The following is a 12777-nucleotide window of genomic DNA, read 5'->3' as shown; positions in this document are numbered from 1 at the left end:
ACAGGGCTGGTGTCACCATGCAGTTTTTATAGGATCATTTTGGAATGAAATATTAAGATAAAAAATTAAACTGAAGCCGGGCGTCGTGGTGCACACCTTTAATCCCAGCACTTGGGAAGCAGACAGGTAGATACTGTGATATCAGCTCTGGTCTACAGAGTGAGTTCCAGAACAGACAAGGCAACACAGAAAAGCCCTGTTTTGAGAATTAACAACAAACAAACAAAATTAAGATGGAAAATAGAAAAGTTTAAGGGTGTTGTAAGAGCTTAGGAAATATTTGATGCATCTAGATGTCAAAACATGACCTGAGTCTTCAATATTAAGTTAATAAAAATTTTATGACATTCGGAGAGAAGATTAGATAATACGGGGTACGCGACACTCCAAAAGCACTCTACTTGGACAACGCCAGGCAACTCACCAGAATTCTCATCCATTTGGCAGGCACTGTCTGAAACTTCTTGATCCCCTTCCGCAGCGAAGTGCGCCCAGGTGTCGGTCTCGCCTCTACCCTCTGGCTTGTCTTGAAGTGAGCATGTGTCCTCCGTGGGTTTGTGGCCACCTCTGGTTTTACCATCCACTGCTATTTCTTCTCTTTTCCAATTATTCTCAACAACATCGTTTTTATCTTCTGTTGTTTTTTTAAATAAATCAAATGCACTTCTGATTTCCTTAAGTGCTAGTGCAAAAATTAAAGCAATGGTTAACCATAAGTTGTAAATGTTACAATCAAAAGAAAGTCTGTATTCATGCTGAATAATACTTGCTGTGGTTCTAAAGGTAAGATTTACTATTAAAGTCACACAAAATCTGGGTTTTTTTTTTGTTTTGTTTTGGTTTGGTTTTTCGAGACAGGGTCTCTCTGTGTGGCCCTGGGTGTCCTGGCCTCGAACTCACAGTGATCCGCCTGCCTCTGCCTCTGCCGGGATTAAAGGTGTGTGCTGTCTTTTTATTGGCTATGGGAAGCAGAGACAAAGGAGTATTCATTCAAATCTGCTTGAGTAGCTTTTCCTTTCTTCCTTTTCTTTTCCCTTTCAGAAAGAAATTTCTTTTTCTTTTGTAGAGGAGAGATTAATTTCTCTGTGCATGGTGGACACACTACCAGACTAGATCCCTCATCTTGTATGCCAACTTCAAGTGCATTTTTGCCTTAAACGGAACTACTATTTATTTCATGCATGTTAGTACTCAAGTCTGGTTTTCAATATTCCTGCTTGTAAAAACCTACCTAACCAGCATGTGTAAGAGTCCTTCCAAATTGTCTACTGCTTTACATATTTTTTTCCTAACCCCTGCTGCCACTTTTGGAGCTCAAGATAGACCCTGGACCTTGTATGCTAAGCACATACTCTATCAATAATCTATATACCCAATTTTTCTTGCATTTTGTCTTTAGCTCAAAGCTAGCGGAATTTGATAGCTTTGGTCAGAGCTCTTATGCCATGTTTCCTTCCCATCCAGCACCAGAAACAACTTCTGAACAAGCCTGAGGACACGGTCACACATGGCCCTTTCTCAGGGGTGTGCCGAGGATCGCTGAGATCCCCTCCTTCCACAGTCCTTTGTCACAACCATAGAAAGGTAGTTCAGAACTCTTAATCAGCAGAATTCACCCTGGACATCTTACCCACATATTAATTTGATAGTATTCTGAATCTCCAACAAGGCTCTGAATGCAGTAAATGTTTCCTATACTGCTCAAGCTGCCGTCCTTATAGTGCTTTATGCATGAGCCACTGAGAGACAGGGTTACTACTGCCATGTCTGATTCCAAACCTAAGGTAAAATCTACTTTTACAACTGGAGATGTAGCGAAGCACTCCGTCAGCCTGAGTAAGACCCTGAGTCCCACCTCCAACATGGGGAGGAAAGAGCATTAAAACGTGTGTAGCTGCCAGGTGTGGTAGTATACCCCTGCAATCCCAGGTGCAGAACAGGCAGGCAGGCGGGGCTCTGTGAGGTTGAGGCCAGGCTCAAAAAACTCAAACAACAAAACACCCTAAGTCAGAAAACTAAATGACATAACATGTAAGAGGCTTGTGCACTCATGAGACTGAAGTTCGAACCTCCCTAATATAAGAATCAGGCCATGTGAGTGTCTGAAACTCTAGAGCTATGTGGCTGGACAGTGGATTGCTGGGGCTTGCTGGCTGCCAGCTCACCCCACACTCAGCAGAAGGCAGACCCTGGCCCAAGTAGGTAAAGCGGTGAGTGACAGAGAGGTGAACCCTATGCCTTCCTCTGGCCTCTGTGAATACATGAGGCAAATGTGCACACACCCCTCACACATATCCACTAGAGAAACCCGAAATGCCCTAAAATTAAAACTGAGTGCCAACATGAATGTAGCTGCAAGTAGAAATTTTCACTCTTTGTTTTGTTTTTCAAGACAGGGTTTCTTTATGTAGCCGCGGCTGTCCTGGACTCACTCTGTAGACAAAGCTAGCCTTGAACTCACAGAGATCCACCTGCCTCTGCTTCCCTGAGTGCTGGGATTCAAAGCGTGTGGAAATTTCACTCTTAATACCATGTAACAGGACAAAAAAAACCACAGAAATATTAAAAATGTTATAAAATTACCTTCAAACTGTATATAATGTACATATAAATCAAATTTTGGGTTTAAGATTTTGGTCCATTCCTAAGAAATCTCATTATATGTACATATATATCACTGAAGTAGAATGAGGAATCAGAAAATTTCTGGTCCCAAATATTTCAGAGAAGGAACACACAATCTTTATAGTAAACTAAGTTTTGTTTGTTTGTTTTTCTGAGACAAGGTTTCTTTGTATAGTCTTGGCTATCCAGGAACTAGCTCTGTAGCCCAGAATGGCTTTGGACTCACAGAGACCCAGCTGCCTCTGCTGGGATTACAGGTGCACATCACCACTGCCCAGCAATAAACTAAGTTATTAAATGAAGTGTAAAGCTCTAAAATCCTTGAAGAGCAAAATTTTATAACACTACAGGGTAGAAAAGAGATTATCTTTTGGGTAAACTAAGGTCTCTGTATAAAAGATGAATTAGAGATACGGCTCAGAAGTTCAGAGTACTTACTGCTCTGGCAAAGGACCCCAGCTGTGTTCCCAGTACCCTCAGAGTGGCTTAATCATCTGTAAGTCCAGTTTCAAGGGATCCAATGTCCTTTCTAACCTTCAAGGACTCCTGCATTCACATGTAAATATATACACCCAGACACACACACATACACATAATATCAATTCATTTTAGAAATAATGTCAATAAACATGAACATATTTTAATTTTTATACTTACATTTTAATCCCTTTGGCTCTTTTCTGTCTTTTTCTTCTTTGTCCAAATCATACCTTTTCTGGTATTTTTCTTTGGGTTCAATTTTTTTGGTCTCTTTCTCCTAAAGGACAATGAATACAAAACCCAAAACAAGAATAAAGAGCTGATACTGTAATATTTGCAAACCAAAATATTCAAGCATCCAAGTCTGTCTACACATACTTGAGCACATAGCAGCTGATTATTCAATTTTCCTCCCACTGCTCAATCAAGATTATCTTTCAGACATGATAAACCTTTACAAAATAAAACTCAGGGCTGGAAAGATGGCTCAGAGGTCAAGAGCACTGGCTGCTCTTCCAGAGGTGCCAGGCTCAATTCCCACAGCAGCTCATACCTGTCTGTAGCTCAAGATCTGATACCCTCGTACAGTTATACATACAGACAAAACACCAATGCACCTAAAATTAAGAGTTTAAAAAAAGAATGCACAAAAAACAAATGTGCCGAGCGTAAGGTGGATCGATGTGAGTTCAAGGCCAGCCTTGTCTACAAAGCAAGTCCAGGACAGCCAAGGCTAACACAGAGAGACCCTGTCTTAAAAATCAAAAACCAAAACAAAACAAAAACAAAAAAGAAACTCGAAACTCAATTTTAAGGATTTATTATTAAAAGTGTTCGAGCATGCTGAGTATGGTGGTGCACGTCTTTATTGCCAGCACTCGGAAGATAGAGAGGCAGGCAGATCTCTGAGTTCAGAGGCCAGCCTGGTCTATAGTGTGAGTCCAAGACAGCCAAGGCTACAGAGAGAAACCCTGTCTGGAAAAAAAAAGTGTTTTGAGCATAATATGGTAGTGCAAACCTTTAATCTCAGCACTAGGGAGGCAGGGATATGAATTCTCAGCAAGCTTGGTCTATACAGTGACCTTGTCTCAAATTAAACAAAAACTTGTGTATGATCCAAATTCACTATATACATGTATGAAAAATGTCATTGTGAAATCCATTCTTTTGTATAATAAAAACTAAACTGCTACAGAATTAAACTCTCTATTTGGGGACTGCAGCAATGGCTCTGAGTTAAGAGCATTTAGGTTCAGTTCCTAGATCCCGTATGAGTAACTCCAGTTCCAGGAGACCTGATGCTCTTTTCGAGACTCTGCAGGCACCAGGTAGACACACAAGGTGTGCATCACACATGCATACAACTCATTTATACAAATCTTTTTTCTTTGTTTGTTTGTTTAAGTTTTTCGAGACAAGGTTTCTCTGTGTGGCCCTGGCTGTCCCAGAACTCGCTCTGTAGACCAGTCTGGCCTTGAACTCAAGAGATCTGCCTACCTCTGTCTCCTGAGTGTTGGGATTAAAGGTCACTACCATGCCAAGCCTACAAATAAAAAGGAAAACTTTGAATAAGCCATCATGACTATTTCTTTTACTCCTCTGTATTCTTATTACTTTACAGATGGTTTTGCTTTTATTTACGCTGTACATGTGGTTTCTAATGCTACACTTTCTGAAGCTTTCCTTCTGATATAGACCTTATATTTCAATTTACTAGTACAGTCTCCAATACACCAGTCTTTTAACCATTTTCCCATGACTAGACAAACTTACCAGCTTTTCCCTAAGGATAATACTACCACAAATATTTAAGTTTTTTCAGAGTCTTGCTATACATGCCTGTCTAAAATTCCAACCCTCTGCCTCAGCTTTTCAAGTTCTCAGATTACAGTTATATACCTGTAAATAGGACCTAATATCTTTCTGTAGCTTCAATTATTTAACTCTATGTCACAGGGAAATTTTCTTTTACAGTTGAAACATGTTTTTGAATGTTCAATAACCAAGTATTAGCTCAAGCTCAAAACATACCAGCACACAATGTCAACCCTGCCTCACTCCTCAGCATACTCAGGACTATTGTATGTTTTTACCCTACAAATCTCCACTCCTACAGAAATACAATGGTTAGGGCTGGCCTGTAGTTCAGTTATGGTTCAAGCCCTAGTGTTACACAAACTGGGCATGTTGGTACATACTTATGACCCTTGAACATGGACGATGAATATGATGGCCACTCTCAACTACATACACATTGCCAGTTCATTTAAGGCCATCCTGACACCTTATTTCATAATCTTTTGGCTTGAGATTAGAACAGCTTCTAACAATTCCTGAAGTAGCCCTAAATTATCTGCCATTTTATACTACGTATTTGTGTAAGGGGGCATTTTCCTCATCAATAATTATAAAATCAAAATATGGGTCAATTCCAAAAAATGTAGTCTGAACTATCAAATAGTCAGCCAAAATTTAATTTTTTATATTCAAGTACACTCATTAGTATGCAAGCTTATATACTAAATGCTAAAAGTATATACACCAGAGATTGTTTTTAAAGTACACTTCTCTCCCCGCCCCCCCACATGGTTTTTCGAGACAGGGTTTCTCTGTGTAACAGCTCTGGCTGTCCTGGAACTCGCTCTGTAGTCCAGGCTGGCCTCGAATTCATGGCCTCTACCTCCCAAGTGCTAGGATTAAAGGCATGCACCACCACCACCCAGCCTGTTTTGTTTTTTTTAAGACAGGGTTTCTCTGTGTAGCCTCTGCTGTACTGGACTCACTTTGGAGACCAGGATGGCCTCGAACTCACCATGATCCACCTGCCTCTCCTCCCTAAGTACTACCACACCTAGCTAAAATTAGTTTCTTTATGATTTGTTATCACTAAATATTTGTTTTGTATTTTCTACTTTATATATAAGGTCAAATAAAATTTTTGGAGGAAAAGGGATGAAGAGTGGAAGTTTAACAAACCTTGAAATAGAAATTGATTCCCTGTCTCTTTAAAATAATTAAAATTTCAAAACCAAGAATAAAAAGAAAAATCTTTTTTCAAATAGTTCTTAAAATTTTTTCAGAATTTTGAAATCTTCTATTTAAAAAACATAAAATTTAAAAACAAATTAAAAACATAAAATTAAAAAACAAAAAAATTATTGTGATAGTGTATAAAATATTAAATTTTTTAAAATAATCTAAAAAACATAGTATTAATGTACTCTGTATTCTTCTTTCTGTACTGAAAACTGGGAAAAATTCAAGATGAAAAAACTAGAAGTTGGAGAGCTGTCTCCATGGTTCAGAGTGTTTACTTAGCCAGGCGTGACGGCACATGCCTTTAATCCCAGGAGTTTGAGGCCAGCCTGGTCTACAGAGAGAGTTCCACAACAGCCAAAGCTGTTACACAGAGAAACCCTGTGGGGGAGTTGGGGAGGTGGGGTTACTCTTCCAGGACCACAGTTGAGTCCTCAGCACACATGTACTCATAGGTGGTTCATACTGCCTGTGACTCCAGCTTCAAGAACTTACTTTCACATGTACCTGCATACATGTGGCATGCATACATATAAACAAAAATAAAAATTTCTGGGCGTAGTGGCTTAGTTATTTTCCCACTGCTGTGACAGACACTATGACTGAAGCAACTTATGAAAGAAGATGTTTAAGCTGGGTGTGGTGGCACATGCCTTTAATCTCAGCACTCGGGAGGCAGAGGCAGGTGGATCACTGTGAGTTCGAGGCCAGCCTGGTCTACAAAGGGAGTCTAGGACAGCCAAGGCTACACAGAGAAACCCGTCTCAAAAAACCAAAAAATAAATAAACAAACAAACAAACAAACTGTGACTTTGGTTACTTTGGCTTTGAGTGCTTAAAGATTTAAGCACATGCAGCCGTCCTCAGTGACACCATATTCACTAACTACCTGAGGAGCGACACTTTATTCTAATTTGACCATTTCCCTAACCGTTCCTTGAACAGTTCCTTGAACACGCTCCTGACCAGCAACACCCAGTAACAAGCTGTACCAAGCCCTTTTTTCTGTTCTCTACCACCGTACCTCCTGTGCTGAGTCAGAGGGCCTGAGGCCCTTCTCTTCCCCACTCAGTCGGGAGTTCCTCAGGGTTTGGGCAGACGTGGGTGATGGCAACTCATTCAACTCTAGGTTATTTCTGCCTTTGTCTTGATTTCTTTGCTTTTTAAGTATCATTTTCCTTCCTAAATAGGTGCTCACACTTTCTAGTTTGATGATCTCTTTTGGTTCCTCAAATTTCCTTGGCTTCTTCTTCTTCCTTTTAACTGGGGCACCAGCATCCTCTTCAGTACTTACAAGGTCATCCAGATGTTTCTCAAAAATACCCTCTTGCACTGTATCCTGTACTGTCTTGTCTTTTGCAGTTCTTATCTTTTGATTCTCTTCTCTGTTGTCAGAAAAGATTATTTCACTGTCACCCTCTGGGAAGAGGGAATCAGTAAGTACAGGCGATTCAGACCCCAGCAGAGATTCACATCTCTCTTTCTTCATTTTTCGGTTGTCTTTGAGATCTTCTCTTATTTTAAGCTTTAGATCTCGTATTTCAGCCCTTTTAGCTTTCTTTAATTCATCCTTTTTGGGCTTTTTGGTGTCCTTTAATTCTTCCTTGATTTCCAAAATTCTTTTCTTTGTCCTTCCATCAAAACCTAAATTTTCAGAGGTGCTCTCCAGCTCTGATTTAAATTTATCTTTCACTTTCCCAATTTTTGCTTTTTTTTTGTTCAGATCATCTGGACTTTTCTCTTCTTTGCACTTTATTTTTTTCTTTTTCTTCCTTGGTGAAGTATCTTCTATTGCGTCACTTTGCTGGTCACTATCATAGTCTGCCTCAAATATGTCACTGTTTATAGACAGTCTCTATAAAAAAAAAAAAAAAGTTAAAACACTAACTTCAAGGTATTGGAGAGGCAGTAATAATGAAATCTAGTGACATTTTTAAAGCAGATTTAACTAAAGTACCCAAACTCAATGTGTATATTACTTGTATTTCTGACTTAGCAAAAAGGACTCAGAAGTGATACACATCAGGAGACACAAAGAAGAAAATTATCAATGCTTTGGTAGTATCAAATTGAAACAAGAGTTTAAAAAGCAACAGTCTCAGCCAGGCATAGTGGTGCAGGCCTTTAATCCCAGCACTCTAGAAGGCAGAGGCAGGCAGATTTCTGGGAGTTAGAGGCTAGCCTGATTTACAAAGGAGTCTAGGACAGCCAGGGCTACACAAAGAAACTCTGAATCAAAAGAAACTCCCAAAAAAAGTAACAGTCTCAGGTGGAGAGATGGCTCCTTTCCCTGAGGTACTGAGTTCAATTCCCAGAAACCATACAGTGGCTCACAACCACCTCAATTCCATGGATCACCTCTTCAGGCATTCAGGCATACAAGCAGATAGAAAACTCATAGACAAAATAAACAAAGACATCTTAAAAAGTAACAATCTCATGTATGATGGGCTGTAATTGAATTTTAAATTTTATTTTGTGTATGTCAGCATGCATGCATATGAACAAATGTCCCAGTATACATGTAGAGGTGAGAGAACCATCTGAGGAATTTGGTTCCTTTCACCCTGTGAACTACGAGAATTAAACTCAGGTCATTAGGTGTGGCAGCAAGCACCCTCATCTGCTCAGCTATCTCATAAACCCTCCTAGAATTTTCTTAAACGTGTTATATTTCTGCTATATAGAGCAAGCACACTAATTACACAAAAATCTTACTTATTTGAATGATTTGTTATATAATCTTAAATAGTTCCTACTGAAATGTTTTTCTATTCTAAAAAGAAATTCAAGATTTAGCCAGGCATGATGGTTCAAGCCTCTCTTTAATCCCAGCACCTGGAGGCAGAGACAGGTGGATCTTTTAAGTTTGAGGCCAGTCTGATCTATAAAGATAGTTCCAGGACAGCCAGGGCTACACAGAGAAACTCTGTTTCAGAAAAAAAAAAAAAAAAGACATTCATATAAAGAACAACAACAAAAACTTAAGCAAATTAATTTTTAAAAAAGATTTATTTATTATGTATACAGTGCACATTAGATCACATTGTTGATGGTTGTGAGCTACCATATGGATGCTAGGAATTGAACTCACGATCTCTGGAAAAGCAGTCAGTGCTTTTAACCGCTGAGCCATCTCTCCAGCCCAAGCAAACTAATTTTATGATTCCTTTTCCAAAACTTTTAGACTACATAAATCAACAGAAAGAAGGATGGGAAAATGTTCTCCTACAATGTCAAAGATGGAAAAGTTCAGGGAATATGGTAGCCACTAGCTTAATCTTTTGAATCTTCCTGAACCTTTACATAACAAAGCAATGCTAACAAAACAAATGCTCACAAACATCTATCACAAAATTAAGTGGTTAGAATTTGAAGGTTTAGCTCTGTGGTAGAATATAGCTCAATACCCACACTGCAAAAAAACAAAACAAACAAACAAACAAAACAAAAAAATGAAGGGGGCACAATTTAAAACTTTAATTTTGCTAGGTATGCTACCTGTAATTCCAGCACTCGTGAGGCAAAGGCAAGAGAATCAGAAGTTCAAGGCCAGCTTGATCTACACACTCCCAGATCAACCAGAGACATAAAAAACAAAGCCAGGCAAGGTAGTGCACACCCGTAATCCCTGGTAGACCTGGCTGGCCTAGAACTCACTGTGTAGACCAGGCTGTCCTCAAACTCACGAAGATCTGCTTGCCTCCACCTCCCAAGGTGTTGGGATTAAAGGCCTGTGCCACCACTGGCCAGCTCCTAAGATGCTTAACTCATTTGTGACAGGACCTCAAAGAGGACTAGGGACCTTGGTTTCTTTTATGTTTCCTGGCTTAAGAAAATAAGAAGCTTACAGTGCCCTGGTGCTCCCCATCAGAGGCATCCACAGAGGTAGACTAACTCCTCTAGAACTATAAGGCAAATTAAACCTTATTTTTAAATAATGGTAGGTATTTCACTACAGGGTAAGCTTACTAACAAATAGAATCACAGGTTAGAAAAAAAGTTTAGCAAAATAAAATCACTTGAAGTAGTCTTCTGTGAGGACAACCCAGCAACATGGAATTTACACAAGAAATAGTGGGCATTGTAGTTTTCATACATTGTTTACTAATACATACTTTGTATGAATAAAATTATGAATATCAAACCAAAAAATAGGAGATAAAACTTGATACCTGAATATCTTTCCTGACTGTTTTAGCTTTGCTCTCGGCAACCTTCTTCCTAAATTCAAGAAGAACTTCTTTACAGTCCTCCAGATGAATCTCAGGCTCCCAGGTGTCATCATCAGATGTATATCCTTTCCATCGAACTTTATAAAGGTTCTTACCCTGTAGCATAAATTAAAACACAGACATATTACTGACTAAAATTTCAAAGTCATTCAGCTGCTGAGAACTTGAAAACAGCATCAAAGTGAACATTAACACCAGTTGAAAATAGGCATCTTCACCTCTTAAGGCCAGTAGCTTATGAGGAAGGAGGGGCCATTAGCTTTTTTTTTTTTTTTTTAAGACATATGAGGCGAGGGGATGTAGAGCTTTAATCTCAGCACTCGGGAGGCAGGGGCAGGTGGATCTCTGTGAGCTCAAGGCCAGCCTGGTCTACAGGGATAGTTCTAGGACAGCCAAGGCTACACAGAGAAACCCTGAGGAGGAAGAAGAGGAAAGAAACAAAGACTTGCCAGGTAGCAGTGGCCCAAACCTTTAATCCCCACACTTGGGGTAGGGGAGAGCAGAGGCAGGTGGATCTCTAAATTTGAGGCTGGCCTCATCTACTGAGAGCCTAGTGTTGCAGAGAAACCCTGTCTTAAAAAACCAACCACACACACACACCCTCAAAAACTAAGACTGATGTCTTTTTCTGATTATAAAGCAATATATACATTCATAAAAGCAATGTTGTTTCTTTTTTTTTTTTTTCCAAGACAGGGTTTCTCTTTGTAGCCCTGGATATCAGGGAACTCTCTCTGTAGACCAGGCTGGCCTTGAACTCACAGAGATCATCTGTCTGCCTCTGCCTCTATAAAGCTGTGTACCACCACTGTCTGGCTTGTTTAGATTTAAAAAAATAATAATAATAAAATGAAAATAAAGCAGTGGTACATAAAATTCTCAACCACAGGATCGGTAAAATTTAAAAGGGGGTTGGGGAACAGCAAAATGGCTCAGCAGGTCAAGGTGCTTCTGGCGTAGCCCTGACAACCTGAGTCAAGAGTCCCGACACCACACTTACAAGGAGGGCTGACTTCGACAACAGAATGGCAGGGGGGGGGAAGATGTGGCTAACAGCTAAGAGCGCCCTGCTGCTGCTGCCCTTGCAGGGCCAGAATGTGGCTGCCAGCACTAGCGCAGCTCACCATCAGCTGCAGCTGCAGGGACCCGGCCCCCTCTTCTGTTTTCCAAAGGCATCCACATCCACAGACAAATGATAACTCTTTTAAAACAAAAGTATGGGGCTGCAGTGCAGAGATGGCTCAGTGGTTAAGAGCACAGACTGTTCTTCCAGAGAACCCAAGGTCAAACCCCAGCACCCACTTGGCAACTCACAACTGTCTGTCACTCCAATTCCAGGGGATCCGACACCCTCACAACAACATAAGTGCAAGCAAACACAAATGCACATAAAAATAAACAAATATTTAAAAATAAATGAATAATTAGTTAAATAAAATCAAGGAAAGTTTGCTGCTGGGTATGGTCATACACACCTACAGTCCTTTGAAAAGAAGCAGATGTAACAACTTCCGGAATCTGAAGCAAGCCTATGTTTCATAGTAAATGTCATGCCATCCTGGACTACACTGTGAGAACTGTGTCTCAAAAACAAACAAGAAACCCAAAAAACAGCAAATGCACTTACTGCTCTTGCAGAGGACCTGCACCTGGGCTTGATTCCCTGTACCCACATGGATGCTCACAGCGCCTGTAATTCAGTCCTAGGGGATGCAGCACTCTCACTGACCTCTCCACACAAGGTACATATGATCCACATACATATACTCAGGCACAACATACACATAAAACAAAGATCTAAAAAAACTACACATGCATATGCAAAGTAGGCATTCAAACAAATCTAATAACATGGGCTTCATAAAATGCTTTGCAAAATGTGATACACTGTTTAAACATTTACTTTCAATAACTTAATCTTTACAGCAGCCTATGAAGCAGATACTATTACTCCTTCTATAGCTGAATAAGCAATTAGTCAAAGATCACAGAGCAGTAGCTCAACTGAAACTCAGAGAGATCTGCCTGGCTCTGCCTCCTGAGTGCTGGGATTAAACAAGTGTGCTACCACACCAAGCTTGTGTTTCTCTTTTTTAAAGATATGGAGGTCATGAATTTGGAAAAGAGCAAGGAGGAGTATATACGAGGGTTTGGAGGGAGAAAAAAATAAAAGGAAAAAAGGCATGATTATATTGTAATCTCAAAAATAAAAAATGTACCCTCAAACTGAAGCCGGAAGCTGGAGCAACCATTAAAACTGCTTATTGCTCTTAGCGAAGAGCCTAGTTTGGTTCCCAGAATCCGTGTCTAGCCATTCACAAGTGCAGGCAGAGTGGGAGTACGGGAGTGCCAAAGCAGCAGGTAGACCTGAGAGGACAAACTCAGCCTTGGACCTTGCCTT

General features: G+C 40.1%; 1 protein-coding gene across 1 annotated transcript in view; it reads right to left on the bottom strand.

Moving 5' to 3' along the window:
- Mphosph8 (M-phase phosphoprotein 8) overlaps positions 1-12777 on the bottom strand; it is a 34631-nt gene that overhangs the window by 19345 nt on the left and 2509 nt on the right. Inside the window, exons 2-5 of the mRNA XM_051143178.1 lie at positions 10317-10472; positions 7166-7996; positions 3283-3382; positions 425-682 (exon numbers count right to left, since the gene is read on the bottom strand). Of these exons, the coding sequence (XP_050999135.1) occupies positions 425-682; positions 3283-3382; positions 7166-7996; positions 10317-10472 (1345 nt within the window). The remainder of the gene's footprint in view (positions 1-424; positions 683-3282; positions 3383-7165; positions 7997-10316; positions 10473-12777) is intronic.

Source organism: Acomys russatus, chromosome 3 (assembly GCF_903995435.1).
Source record: "Acomys russatus chromosome 3, mAcoRus1.1, whole genome shotgun sequence".
Lineage (NCBI taxonomy): Eukaryota > Metazoa > Chordata > Mammalia > Rodentia > Muridae > Acomys > Acomys russatus.
This window is presented reverse-complemented; position numbering and strand designations above follow the sequence as displayed.